General features: G+C 39.7%; 1 protein-coding gene across 1 annotated transcript in view; it reads right to left on the bottom strand.

Moving 5' to 3' along the window:
* The window catches only part of LOC122477072, a 64944-nt gene extending 53894 nt beyond the window's left edge, over window positions 1–11050 (bottom strand). Inside the window, exons 1-3 of the mRNA XM_043569983.1 lie at window positions 10937–11050; window positions 1571–1747; window positions 935–1386 (exon numbers count right to left, since the gene is read on the bottom strand). Of these exons, the coding sequence (XP_043425918.1) occupies window positions 937–1386; window positions 1571–1747; window positions 10937–11050 (741 nt within the window). The 3' untranslated portion in view covers window positions 935–936. The remainder of the gene's footprint in view (window positions 1–934; window positions 1387–1570; window positions 1748–10936) is intronic.
* Window positions 11051–13630: the final 2580 nt, after the last annotated feature.

Raw genomic sequence — 13630 nt, 5'->3', positions numbered from 1 at the left:
TGATTTTTTTCAGCCATTTGCTTTTAAAGAAATAACTTCACTACTCAAAGATAATATTGCTAATTTTAAAAAAGCATCTTACAACTTTAGATCCTCATCTAATCATCCTGTCCAAAACACCACTTCAGGTCCCTCATGGCCATGTTTTTGGGAAGCAACTATTCTCAATTGCAGGAAAGCCCAGGAAGAACAGATAGATCGTAACACATCCTTGCTTTTACTAGGGACATTTTAGGTTTCATCACATTTACTAAAAAGGAAGTTATGTCATTCTGAATGAAGAGTAGTTATTTCATAAAACCTGTTTCCCTGTTATCAATCAGTCACTGTCTACTTCTCTTCAAATTTGATGCCACTTTGGAAGTCAAGTGGTGTGTGTGTGTTTGCTAGTTTTATTATTATTATTTAATGTAAGTACTGACTTCTAACTCTTTATACGTCACGAGTCAGAAGCCAGGAACTTTCAGAAGCTGTCAGCACAGCAGTATCAAGAAAACTAAAAAGGGGCCAGGCCATCTGCCATTCAAGCTTTGAGGCATGGAGAGACAGCAGTCTGAGAAATGCCTCTTAAGAAGCCTCCGGTCTGACTGAGCTTTTGGAGAGCAAGAGCGAGGGAAAAGGTGAGAACGGTATTGGGAAAGTCTGTCCCGGAATCAGAGACCAAGCTGCGTGATTGTACGTAGAATTATAAGCATTTATAGCAACTAGGAAGCAAAGCTAGGCCTAAGACACTCATTTCTGGATGCCGAGGTTGAGACCAGAGAGTGGTGATTTTTAGAAGGAAAACTACCTCGAAGGAAATAGGGAGCGGCGAGCAGATGTAAGAGAGGCGTTAGAAGCTTCTGCAGGAGAAAGCAGCGCGTTGGTCGTCTCCCAGAGCCCCGGAGGCCAGAAAGGCGTCCCAGCACCTGGCGAGTGCGGTGCCACTACTCACCCCTACTCTCCTATGGTCCCCGTCGTCGCCCTGCTGGACAAAGCCCCTGCAAGGGAGCCCCTCCCCCGCCCGCCGCCAGGGGTGGGCTCAGCGGGCGAGAGGAGATGGCGGCGCAGGTGTCCGTGAGCCGGGGCCAGAGATGCGCCCCAGGAGGAGCTGGGTGCAAAGGAGGCAGCCTGGTGCCTTGCGCTCCCTGGCGCCAACTTCACCACCATCGACGTGGAGGAGCCAGAGGAGGCACTGGGGAAGAGGCCCTCGCCCAGCGGCCAGTACCTTCCTGGGATACTAGGCCAGAGCTCAGGCGGGACCGCCGCCCCCGGCCCCCTCAGAGACCCGACCCCCAGGCCTGATTCCCGTCCCTCAGCCCCCGCGGCCACAGAGCAGCGGCGGCTCCCTCTCCGGGCCGCGGTCGCAGCTGCATCCTTGTGCTCCTCCTCCTCTGGCGCCGCTGCCTACACACACAACCCCAGCGCCTTTAGAGCAACTGCGCCCAGGCTGCCGTCGCCTAGCAACCGCGCGCATGCGCCCCACCCCCGCCGGCGACTGCCGCCACCGCTGGCGCTTCTGTCCTGGCTCAGTCCACGACCTACAAAAAGTACGTAAAATCCCACTTCCTAGAGCGCACTTCCTAGATACTGGATAGAGCGACGTCAAGGTGAGGTGAGGAGAGGTGCAGATGCTCTGCAAATGGAAGAGGCTAGAAGACTTAGGGTGCCACAATTTCCCGACTCCTCGACAGTAATCTCGGTGGCTGAGAGTGACAGTCAAACGACCTCCTAACTTATTATTTAGTCTTGCCTTCTCGAATCCATTCTTAACAGGAATTCCAGAGGAATTGTCTAAATAACCTCTCCGACCGTGTCACTCATCTGCATAACTCTGGTGGTTAAGGAACAGCCACCTTAATAGGGCCTAACAGTTCTAGAGTACTGCAACAGCATTGTCTTTGGTCTCCTCACCTTTAGACTTGTCTTTCTACAGTCCGTTCACATACTTCCATCACAGTGATCTTTGTAAAACATAAATCTACTCTCACTTCCCTCTGGTTTAGAGAAGGGCTTTGGAGTTAGAGCCAGTTTTGAATTTCTGCCCCAACACTGGATATCTATGTTTCCTAGAGCCAGGATGCTTAACCTCTCTGAATCTGTTTCCTCATCTGTAAAATGGGGATTGTTATAATACCTACAGAGTAGTTATGAGGATTAAATGAGAGACTGCATGTAAAGCATTTAACATACACAACTTACTCTGGCACCAGAATAAGCAGTAAAAATTGGAGCTATTTTAAGTTAATCACGTTGCCTATAATAAAGGTTGAAGCATAAACTCCCTAACTTAGTATTCAGGGTCCCCTGAGATCTTGCCTCTACTTTTCTAGCTCTAGTTCTTTTCCACTCCCCTTTGGGCACCTAGCCCCAAATCAGTCCTTGCAATTTTGGGGATACATCTAGATCTATAAAGTTCTTAGATATATTTTCCCCAGGTTCATCTGGGAAAGAATTCTATGAAATACCTCCAATTAATAAATGTGTAAGTGATCTTTCCCAAAATACACATGCTAATTTTTAAATATTGACACTGAGAATTGACACATAGATACTGATTGTTTACAAATTTGTGTGGTTTTTCTGGAGGCTTATTTACTCAATTTTTTGAAATTAGGCTTAGAGTTTCTATAATGTATAGTGACAAAAATATGTCACCAATTTTGAACTTAATACAATGCATGAATGTATTTACAAACATCATGGGCCCTGCTGTATGTTTATTTAATAAAAGGTTTAAACATTTTAGGAAGTGTAAAAATAGCTGTACCATGTGTAGGAAGTCTGAGAGGCCCTAGAACTGCTACAGAAACATCAGTGAAAAGTTCAAATGGAATATAAAACTAAAATGAGGGGCGCCTGGTGCTTTGTGGTTAAGCGTCCAGCTTCGGCTCAGGTCATGATCTCAAGGCTTGTAAGTTCAAGCCCTGTTGGGCTCCATGCTGACAGCTCAGAGCCTGGAGTCTGCCTTGGATTCTTTGTCTCCCTCTCTGCCCCTCCCCACTCATGCTCTGTCTCTCTCCCTCTCTCAAAAATAAATAAACATTAAAAAAATTAAAATGAAACTTTGAGAACCAGGCTGCCAGAAAATATTGAAAAAGGAGAAGAACAATTGGAAAGGTGAAAAAGAGTGAATCACTCTAAGACTAATTAAATAGAAGTACCAGATGAAAATAATCAACAAACTGTAATCAACAGGGAAGATCACAACATAGGGGATATGTATTACAACTGTGAATATGGCAGTGAGCTTGGATAGACTTCATACCTTTCCTTCCATAAGATACAAATATGCCTTTCAAGTTCAAAGTAAAACAATTTATTGGTGTTCAGCCTTTTCCAAGGACCATCAGCAACTCAAAGGGACAGACTTTTAAAACAATTTGCTTAGATCTTCTAAAATCTGTACTTAGTCATATAAAACCTGTATTTTCTTTTTTTTTACCTACACAAAAGGGTTTCTTTATTTTTTTATTTTAATATGAAATTTATTGTCAAATTGGTTTCCAGTGCTCATCCCAACAGGTGCCCTCCTTGATACCCATCACCCACCCTACGTGGCAGTGAGAAAGAATGAAATATGGCCTTTTGTAGCAACATGGATGGAACTGGAGAGTGTTATGCTAAGTGAAATAACCTGTATTTTCTGTTCACTTATTGAGCTCATTACATTCTATAGTGAGACAGAGGAATAAATACATAAAATTCTACTAGTCACTAATTCTTCCTTTTTTACATATAGAACTGTGTCACTGCTGCACTTAAACTCCTTCAATATTTTTCCTTGGGTTTCAATATAAAATCTGAGCTCATTTGCACACATCAGTGTATCTGCCTCTACTATGTTAGCAAAGTAGAAACACCTATCAACAAAGAGAGACCTATCCACATCAATATGGAAAGAAAAAAAAAACATTTATTATTGAGTAAGCACAGCACAGTGCATGCATATAAATAGACTTAGAGAGATTATAAAGTCGGTATAAAATTCCACACAATTTATAGAGAAAAGCAAATACAAAGTTCACTTGAAAATTGTAGTGGCTATGTGTTTAGTTAATTGACTTCCTCCAAAAGAGTAACAAAACATCTATTTCCCCGAAAGACACTTTGAATCTTCCTGGAAGTCAAATGGTTACATCTGGAGATGGGCTCCCACATTATCTCTGTAGATATGTCTTTACATTTCAGAGGGGAATATGGCTCATGAACTTAAAAAAACGTCTACGTTCTAAAACTGGAGACTGAGCCTTTCTAGTACCTGGAGAGATTTATCTGCATTCCAAAAATTAGAGAAAGGATACACACCCACTGTGTCCCCACCAAAGAGATGCATTAAGTGGAATGGAAGAAATAGTTTTTCTGTTTACTCACCTTTATTTACCTTTATAATTTAGTGAGTTGTTCTAAAACAGAACTCTGTGCTCACACAGTAGATGGCTTCTAGTAAATCATGAGGAGGTCTTTCTTAAAAAAAGTCATAGAAGAGGTGGCATTGCTCTGGCTGTTGACAGATGAGTAGGAATTTTCCAGAATGAAATAGAATATTTCAAGTGAATAAAAAAGTCTGTTCAAAGGCCCAGAAAATTTTAAAGCCCATGGTATGTTCAGTGAAAGTAGAAAAGTTGGATTTACCCATACTATATCTGTATTTAGGGGCTGAGCAGTCTAAGGGTGCAATGGAGTATAGAGACACAGATTGGTGAAAGATTGAGAAATACCTTTGATACCATGCCAGAGTTTGGAAAAGGTCTATATCTAATAACTAAAATAGGATAGCATACTCATACTTGTTTGGGGGTCTGGCACAAATATTAAACAGTGCCCCAACCCCAAAGAGCTTACAATTGATTGGATGTAAAAGTCAAGATAATAATTAACATAAATGAAATACCATAAGTTGACAGGTATATTTGAAGTGTATTTGAGGGGACAGATATAGTATTGTGGATAGACTTTGGATAAAGTTTCTGAGAAAGCTCCTTGGATAATTTCATCTTGACTTATAATGTAAAGGGTGTCCATAATTGGAGTAGCTCCTGGAATTTCAAATGATTGAACCCTGTGTGTCTATATGCTGTAGTTCTCACCCTCTTTGTTCCCTGTTTCCATTCTGGCTCTGCTAAAGAAAATCACTCTGACCTTTCAATGCAAATTGACCTTACCACAGATTTAATTTCTCATCTTACCACTTGGCACAATATGGCAATCTTTTAACTTTTTCTTGGTCAGTCCCTCTCCAATTCTCCTCAGCTATTATTCCAAATGTTAACCATTCTCCACTATTACTGATGACTTCATCACTCAACCACCAAACCTACCATCCAACTGATTACTTCATCACCTGCCTTGCTTAAAAAAAATTGAAGTTATCAGGCTTTCTTCTCACAATCTTTATCTGCTCCCATACTATACTTTGATTCCTTCACCCTTACATAGACTGTGTAAAACTAAATTTTCCATCTGAGCTCCTGAACCTTGTCTCACCCAGCCTTTCAGAGATCTTGCTTTATTAGGTTTTCTGTCTTTAATATCTTACACCTCTCACCCTCACACACTGCCCCATTCCTCACAGCCTATAAACATACTCAAGTATTTTCCATCCTTAAAAGAAACACTTCCCTTTATCCTGGAGCCTCCTCTAGTTTCCTTGAAGTGTCCACTGTTATCACCTTTCCTTTTCACACACAGGTGTCAAAAGTGGATATCTACATTTACTGCTTTTATCACTTCCCATTCACCTTTCAACCACTGTAATAAGGTTTTTACCTACACTTCTCCATGAAAACCTCATTTGTTAAGAACACCATTTACTGCCAAACTTCTCTTTTTAATGGGCACTTTTAAGCCCCTTTCTTATTGGATCTTACTGCCACATATAATAGTGTTGATTACTGCACTTTGCTTAAAATTCTCTGCTCAGTTGACCTTTAGACATACATTCTCCTTGTTCTTTTCCTTACTCTTTAGATTTTACATTTGTGTAACTTTCATGGATTCCTATTCTTCTACTTACCTCTTAAATATTTATATTTTCCAATGGCTGTGTCCATGGCCTATGTCCATACTCTATTACCTACACATGGATGACTTTCAAACCTATGTAGACAGTTCAGACCTGCCTCCTGATATGTAGATAAGTAGATCCAACTGTCTAATAGACATCCTTATCTGGATGACCCAAAACAATTTAAATTTATTTTGTCCACAACTGAACTCACCATCTTCCCATGCTAATGTGTTCTTTTTCCTTGTTAAGGAAGAATCTGCCTCAAAAAAATTAACCAAAGGGAGACCTTGTCATCATCACACATTTCACAGAAACAGATGAAATGACTAGAATATGACATTTTATGAGTTATGTCAAGACTACTGTGTCTTTTACTGAAAAATAGACTGTATATATGCATTGAGGAAGAATAAGTTGTATTGCTTGAATGGAAGCTCAACGAGGACAGAGATTTTTGTCTGTTTTGTTTACTGTTGTGTCTCCAGGTGCTTAGAGTAGTACCTGGCACATAGAAAGTCCTCAATAAATGAATTAATCTGCATATCCCTTGATTAAAGAGACTTTGTTTAGGAATTCTACTAGGGTATATGTATATGTATATCTACATCTATATCTATCTATATTCGTGTGTGTGTCTATAACCTATCCATATATTAGCGAGAAATGTGTCTTTTTCTATCTTAAATAAGGAAAAATGAAATTATATCTGCACTTCATTCAGATTTCTGCCCATTGGAAGTAAAGGAAAAGGACCAGTGGCAGGTGAGATAAAATACTCCCTCTATCACTTGGAAATTTCAATTGGCAGTTACTTCTTCCAGGGGCTCAGATGCCTGCTTATGGGCAAGATTTCTCCAAGGTTTACTTCCAGGGCCTGAATGATCAATGCTAGCTCTACTTCAAGAAGGTTGGAAGGACTGTGGGTAATATCTGGATCTTTTTTGTATTCAGTAGTAAATAAAGAACAAAAGTTTATTTCACCCACCCCATCTAATTAAGTTAATACACCCTGTTAATTCTAGTTCCTAAATATTTCACATATCTATATTTCCTTTATACTTCCTCTGCCACCAATTTTGACCCTCATCATTTATTTTAGGACTATTTCAACAACTTTCTAATTGGGCTCCTGCCTTCATTCTTAACTCTCCTCCAAACTATCTTCAACACTGCTCCTTTAATGAATTACCTAAAATGCAAATCTTAACAAATTCCTCCCTGATTAAAAACATTTCAAGTACTCCACAGTGCCTGCTGAATTCACTTCAAGCTATATAATACTCTTTATAACTTGTCTCTTCTCTAGCCTTATCTCCTACCATTGCCTGCCTTCTATATTATGTTCTGAAATTCATTGTTTGCAATTCTCCTTTGATAAACATACCCCTTCTTCTGGGAGTTTCACTTGCCACAAACTCCATCCCAATATTACTGTAGAACTTTTCATGTTATGTGACCCCTTGGCCACAGTTGACCAATCTAGGTCTATTGTAGCCCTTCCTCAGAAATTTGGATTCTAGACTGAGATTTCAGCCCACTTTGGCTATTTTCTTATGCTAAGTAGTGTACCTTTCAGAGCTGTTGGCAGCGGCCATTTTTATGCCATATGGTCTGGGAAAGAGGAAAAGGTGGTCTGCTATGAAAGATGAAGCATATATACAAAGAGATGCAGAGATGAGAAAGAGAGGCCCAGAAAACAATTGAGTCCTTAGCTCCAGGTTATTCTTTTAAGCTCATCTGCCTTATTCTTGGGTTCCATAAAACACTCATGCTAAATTTATTTTATTACTCAAGCTAGTTTGAGTTGAATTTCTCTTTCTTGAAAGAAAAAATACTGTTCTCCCATATCATGTTCTTTAACACTCATGTCTTTGTTTATTCTTTTCCCTTTAACTGGAAAACTGTACTTCCCCTCACAAACATTTTGCCTGAATAATTCTTATCTTTACAGAGAAAGTAGTCCTCAGACCCTCTACCTGTACCAGGAAGGTATCTGCCTTTCTACTCTACCCTTTCCTCATTCCTTCTCAAGAAAAGGGAATACTGATATTATACGTCAGATGACATAACCATGATTGGATCAGACTTAATAGTAGGTGGGGTAATTGTCTGCAAATAAGTCCCATGCTCATGCAAAGTTCTTCTTTTCCTATTCTTACCATATCTTTGTTGTGGATATTGTAAGACAGCCAGAGCCTACTTTATTTATTTATTTATTTATTTATTTATTTATTTATTTATTTAAATTCAAGTTAGTTAACATACACTGTAGTATTGGTTTCAGGAGTAGAACCCAGTGATTCATCACTTACATGTAATACCCAGTGCTCATCCCAAGAAGTACCCTCCTTAATGCCCATCACCCATTTATCCCTTCCCTTCCCCCCCCAACACACACCTCCACTCCAGCAACCCATAGTTGCTGTTCTCTGTATTTGAGTCTCTTATGGTTTGCCTCCCTCTGTTTTTATCTTATTTTTCCTTCCCCTTCCCCCATGTTCATCTGTTGTGTTTCTTAAATTCCACATATGAGTGAAATCATATGATATTTGTCTTTCTCTGACTGACTTATTTCATTTAGCATCATAAATTCTAGTTCCATCCAAGTTATTGCAAATGGCAATATTTCATTCTTTTTGATCACCGAGAAATATTATACTGTGTGTGTGTGTATATATATATATATGTATATATATATATATATATATGCCACATCTTCTTTATCCATTCATCAGTCAGTGGACATTTAGGCTCTTTCCATAATTTGCCTATTGTTGATAGCACTGCTATAAACTTTGGAGTGCATGTGCCCCTTAGAATGAGCATTTTTGCATACTTTCAATGAGTACCTAGTAGTGCAATTTTTAACTTTTTGATGAACCTCTATACTGTTTTCCTGAGTAGCTGCTTCAGTTTGCAGAGCCTACTCTATAGCAGGTCCAGCTGTGCACTTTCTCTCTCTCTCTCTCTCTCTCTCTGTCTCTGTCTCTGTCTCTCTCTCTCCTTCCTGGCATTAATTAATATTCCTGCGACTTGTGGCTGGCCAAAGAATACTAACATTTTGATTTGAACTTGGGAACAAAAGTGCCATTAGGGAACCTGACATAGGTTTTAAATGAGCCACATTTTAACCATGCTTTCCCATCAATCTACACCGGTAAATATTTTGTGCAGCCCCCTGTATTTAGTAATCACAGTTGCAACTCATATTAGGATGAAAAGAGATTCTGTCATAAAGTAGGACATCTTTTGGGGAACATAGACTGAAGAGACAGCTGCACTTCTGCTGAAGCTACATTAGAAAGCAGAGTCCCGGGGCGCCTGGGTGGCTCAGTGGATTAAGTGTCTGACTTCAGCTCAGATCATGATCTCATGGTTTGTGAATTGAAGCCCCACATTGGGCTCTGTGCTGACAGCTCAGAGCCTAGATCCTGCTTCATATTCTGTGTCTCCTTCTCTCTCTGTCCCTCCCCTGCCCACACTCTGTCTCTGTCTCTCAAAAATAAATAAACATTGAAAAAAAATTTAAAAAAAGAAAGCAGAGTCCCTCACAGAGAAAGGAAAGTTCTCCTTATGGCTAGCTAGCAAAGGACCCTTTACATAGAAAAACATTTTTGTGCACATGCTTTTAGGCATTGATTGGAGAGGTAGTACCTTGCTCTCCTCACCTCCCATGACAACATGTCTCTCACTCACTTGGAGCTAAATAATGGTATATTTCTCCAAAACAAGTCACATCCTACCATGGTATGAAAAAAGTACTAGAAGAAATTTTGTGTTTCTATTTAGGTAACCAAAGCTTGGGAAATTCAAAAGCTGAGGTAAAACAATACTGACATAGATCCATGCTTGATAGTGCCAAGAGAGATTACACAAGGATTTTAGAAAATAAATATGGAAGCTCACTTGTTTTCTTGACGGACAATTTCTCGGAGGATATTTTTAGTTAATAGTTATAGACAATGCACTATTAGCACAAATTGGCAGGCACATGGATAAAGTTTAAAGCAAAATTTTTGGTTTTTATCTGTTCACCCTCTGTTCTCATTCTCCAAGCAACAGGACTGTTAATAGTAAATGGGAATGCACTTTTGCTTAGGATTTTCACTGGTCAAGATTGTAATTGGTTATACATTTTGTGAGTATGGGACTGAAATTTGAGAAAAGGGAAACTCAAAGGAGACTTGGAGTTGTATCAATCCAACTTCAAAAGTGTTAGAAAAGTTACAAGCCCAGTGAAATGGAGCCAAGTCTGTAGCTGCTGAAGGAAGCCAGACTCCAACCAGGCATCTGGATGACACCTCCTTTGGCTGAGATAAGGAAAAATTAAATATTGGGGAGAAGATAATTTTTGGCTTTAATTTCTTTTGGAAATTAATTTCTACAAAGGAAGTAGTTTTCCATGTGGGATTCTATGTGAAAACTTTAACTTTGAGGAGTTTTATATTGTTCAAATGTAGAATATTATATTGCTGGGCTAGTGCTGCATTATCTGGGCTTTGCTACCATGTAATACTCATTGATCCATGTTGGAAAACTGTAGATAAGCATAATTTGAAGTGGGAGATAAAATAATGGATAAAAATTTGTCCTGCTATGGAACTATGGTCCTGGGAGTATAAAATAAAAGAATGATGAATGTCAGGGAGATGGTGAACTCCCTGACAAAAAGAGAAGCAGAACTTCCCTGATATTCCATGGGTCTTCTCCCACAGGGGTCTATTACCATTCTGTTGACCATCATCTTGGCTTAAGCCCAAAGGATTAAAAGAGAATCTAATGTAGAGGAATATAAGGGGAGAGGAGCTCCCATTCCTTTTCCTCACACCAGAAAAATCTCTAACAGATGGTTTCCGCACTTTTTCCTACTATTTTCTTCCCTCCTAAGCAGAAGGGAATGCCAAACTGATAGATCATATATCAATACACTGCCTGGGTCACATTTACTTGTGAGTTGAGGAATGGGGTCACTAGACTAAAGACCAGGCAGCTAGGCATGGCCTTGTTGTCAGCTGCTCCTCCTTTAATTCTGCTGGCATTGTCAAAGTTTTTTCTCTTCATCTAAAGTTCTTGTGCCCTGCGTAATAAAATAATTGTAGTATTTTTATTCATGCTGAGTTGAGGAGGTAGCAGGCTATCTTAGGCCTCAAGCTTATGCCATGCACTTCCAATTAGGTTTACCAGAATTCTTTATTGGACATATTAGGCCCTGGTATGATTAATAATAACATGGTGCTCTGTTTACAAGTTTTTATTGTTCTTTCCTTGGTGAGCAATTGAGGAATAAAAGTAAGGCAGAATTGGGGCAGTCTTGAGTATTCTAGCCAATACCAAAAAGCCTCTTCCCAATATATCTTTTATCTTTGTTGTAACAGGTACCTCTGTAATTATCTATCCAGAAATTATCTCTAGGAATTCTGTTCCCCTTATCTTGTTCCTCCACTCCAACATCTACATGGTTGTAATAAAAGCTGTCATAATATTACAACATAATCATATCCCTTAACCATCATTGATTGGATGGGCGTGAGTGGTGAGCACATTATTTCAGGTGGCTCTTTTCCCTAGGGTAAGAAGGCAGCACCAGCTGTCCATGTTCTTTTTATTAAAAGAGCAAAAACTTTCACTGGAGCCCCTAAGCTGATTCCTCCTTATGATCATTGGTCAAAACTGGATGCATAGCCACTCTGTCTTTCAGGAAACCGGAAAAGTCAGTATCTTGCCTCAGCTAGTCACATTTAGCATTATGCTGGCAAGGAAAACGTGGGGCATGAATATTGGGGAACCAATTTACATGGTCTGCCACATTAATACATTCATGTATAGAATGTAATACAAAAAAACTACTAAATAGAAACCTAACTGCCTTATAAGGAAAACTATCCATTTATTTTTTTAATTTTAATTTTTTTATGTTTACTTTTGAGAGAGAGAGAGAGATTGAGAACATGAGCAGGGGAGGGAGAGAGAGAGGGACATACAGGATTTAAAGCAGGCTTCAGGTTCTGAGCTGTCAACACAGAGCCTGATGCAGGGCTGAAACTCATGATCTGTGAGATCGTGACCTGAGCCGAAGTCAGATGCTCAACCAACTGAGCCACCCAGCTACCCCTAAAAAACTATCCATTTAAGAAGGGGGATCTTTTTTTTGGCTGCATACCTTTTATGGGTTGGGGTAGGCAAGCTAATATGGAGAAGCTGGGGAAGAGAGAAAGCTGTGCATAACAGAGGAAGAAGTGTTTGGAACTATGTAAGCAATCTGGGATGGAATGGGATAAGAGAAGAGATAGGAGAAAATAGATGGTGGAAAGCCACATGGTTTGTGTTCTGAGCTTCGCCTATTACCTCCAAATCTTCAATAGAGTCTAGAACTCATGAGAAGATTGTTGTGAATAGATTTATTTGAAAGTTGGTGAAGGATTGAGCTCTATGTATAAATTGTGCTGGAGTAAAACACAGACAGCATGTGTAGATACAGGAGCAATAGGCCAGAGCCCGAGGAAAGCAAGAAGGTATAAGCCCCAACTGTGACAATAGAAATCATAAGGAGAGTCAAGAGTTCATATATCATCGAATGATAGAGGCCAAAACCAATTATTTCAAGATCCCTGAGAAGTATGGCAGGCCAAGCCAACATCTGAGTTACATATATTTCTTGTCCTCACTAAGTGGTGAGCTCCTTTAGGCCTAGAATAACACCATCAAAACCCTAGAGGAGAAAGCAGGAAAAGGACTAGAATAACAGTCATCAATGCATTCCAGCACTTAGCCAGATGCATGAAACATGATGGATAGTCTATAAATATTTCTTAAATTAAACTAACCTGCCCTATATTTTCATTCTCAATATACCTACCTTAACTCCCCTAAGTAAATTGAAATCTCCATTAAGAGTGTGTCTGATTGGGGCGCCTGGGTGGCGCAGTCGGTTGAGCGTCCGACTTCAGCCAGGTCACGATCTCGCGGTCCGTGAGTTCGAGCCCCGCGTCAGGCTCTGGGCTGATGGCTCGGAGCCTGGAGCCTGTTTCCGATTCTGTGTCTCCCTCTCTCTCTGCCCCTCCCCTGTTCATGCTCTGTCTCTCTCTGTCCCAAAAATAAATAAACGTTGAAAAAAAAATTAAAAAAAAAAAAGAGTGTGTCTGATTCATTTTTTATTAAATAAAATGCCTTTAACATGGTAGGTGCTTAAAGGGCCAATTTTCAGAACCCTGACTTAATGGAGAAGGATAAAGTCTTGGGTAATCTAAATCACATTTCTAGTGTGCTCTAGAATGTAGACTCTGATTTCTTGGCAGCTTGTTTTCCTTAGGCCGGTATGAAAATTAAATTTTATTCCCAGGCAAATATTAATTGATGTTAGGGGAAGGTAGCACAGACACCTGCTGTGTGGCAGAGGGAAAAGAGATTTTTATTTGTCACCAATGATCCGTAAAATAGATAGTCAAACAGATAAGCAAGAGTTGGAAGTATTAGAAATAAGAAATAAGAAATTGTAGTTAATTTATCATAAGTATAACTAGGTGTAGAAAAATACTGGAATGATAGAGATTATAATGTTGAGTATGAAAATCTTTATGAAGTGAAATTATGGGTGTTTTTTTTCTTTTCTATCCTTATATGCAAATTGTAAACTGTACAATA

This window comes from Prionailurus bengalensis, chromosome X, assembly GCF_016509475.1.
Source record: "Prionailurus bengalensis isolate Pbe53 chromosome X, Fcat_Pben_1.1_paternal_pri, whole genome shotgun sequence".
NCBI lineage: Eukaryota > Metazoa > Chordata > Mammalia > Carnivora > Felidae > Prionailurus > Prionailurus bengalensis.
Note: the sequence above shows the minus strand (reverse complement) of the source record. Positions and strands in the feature narration are given on the sequence as shown.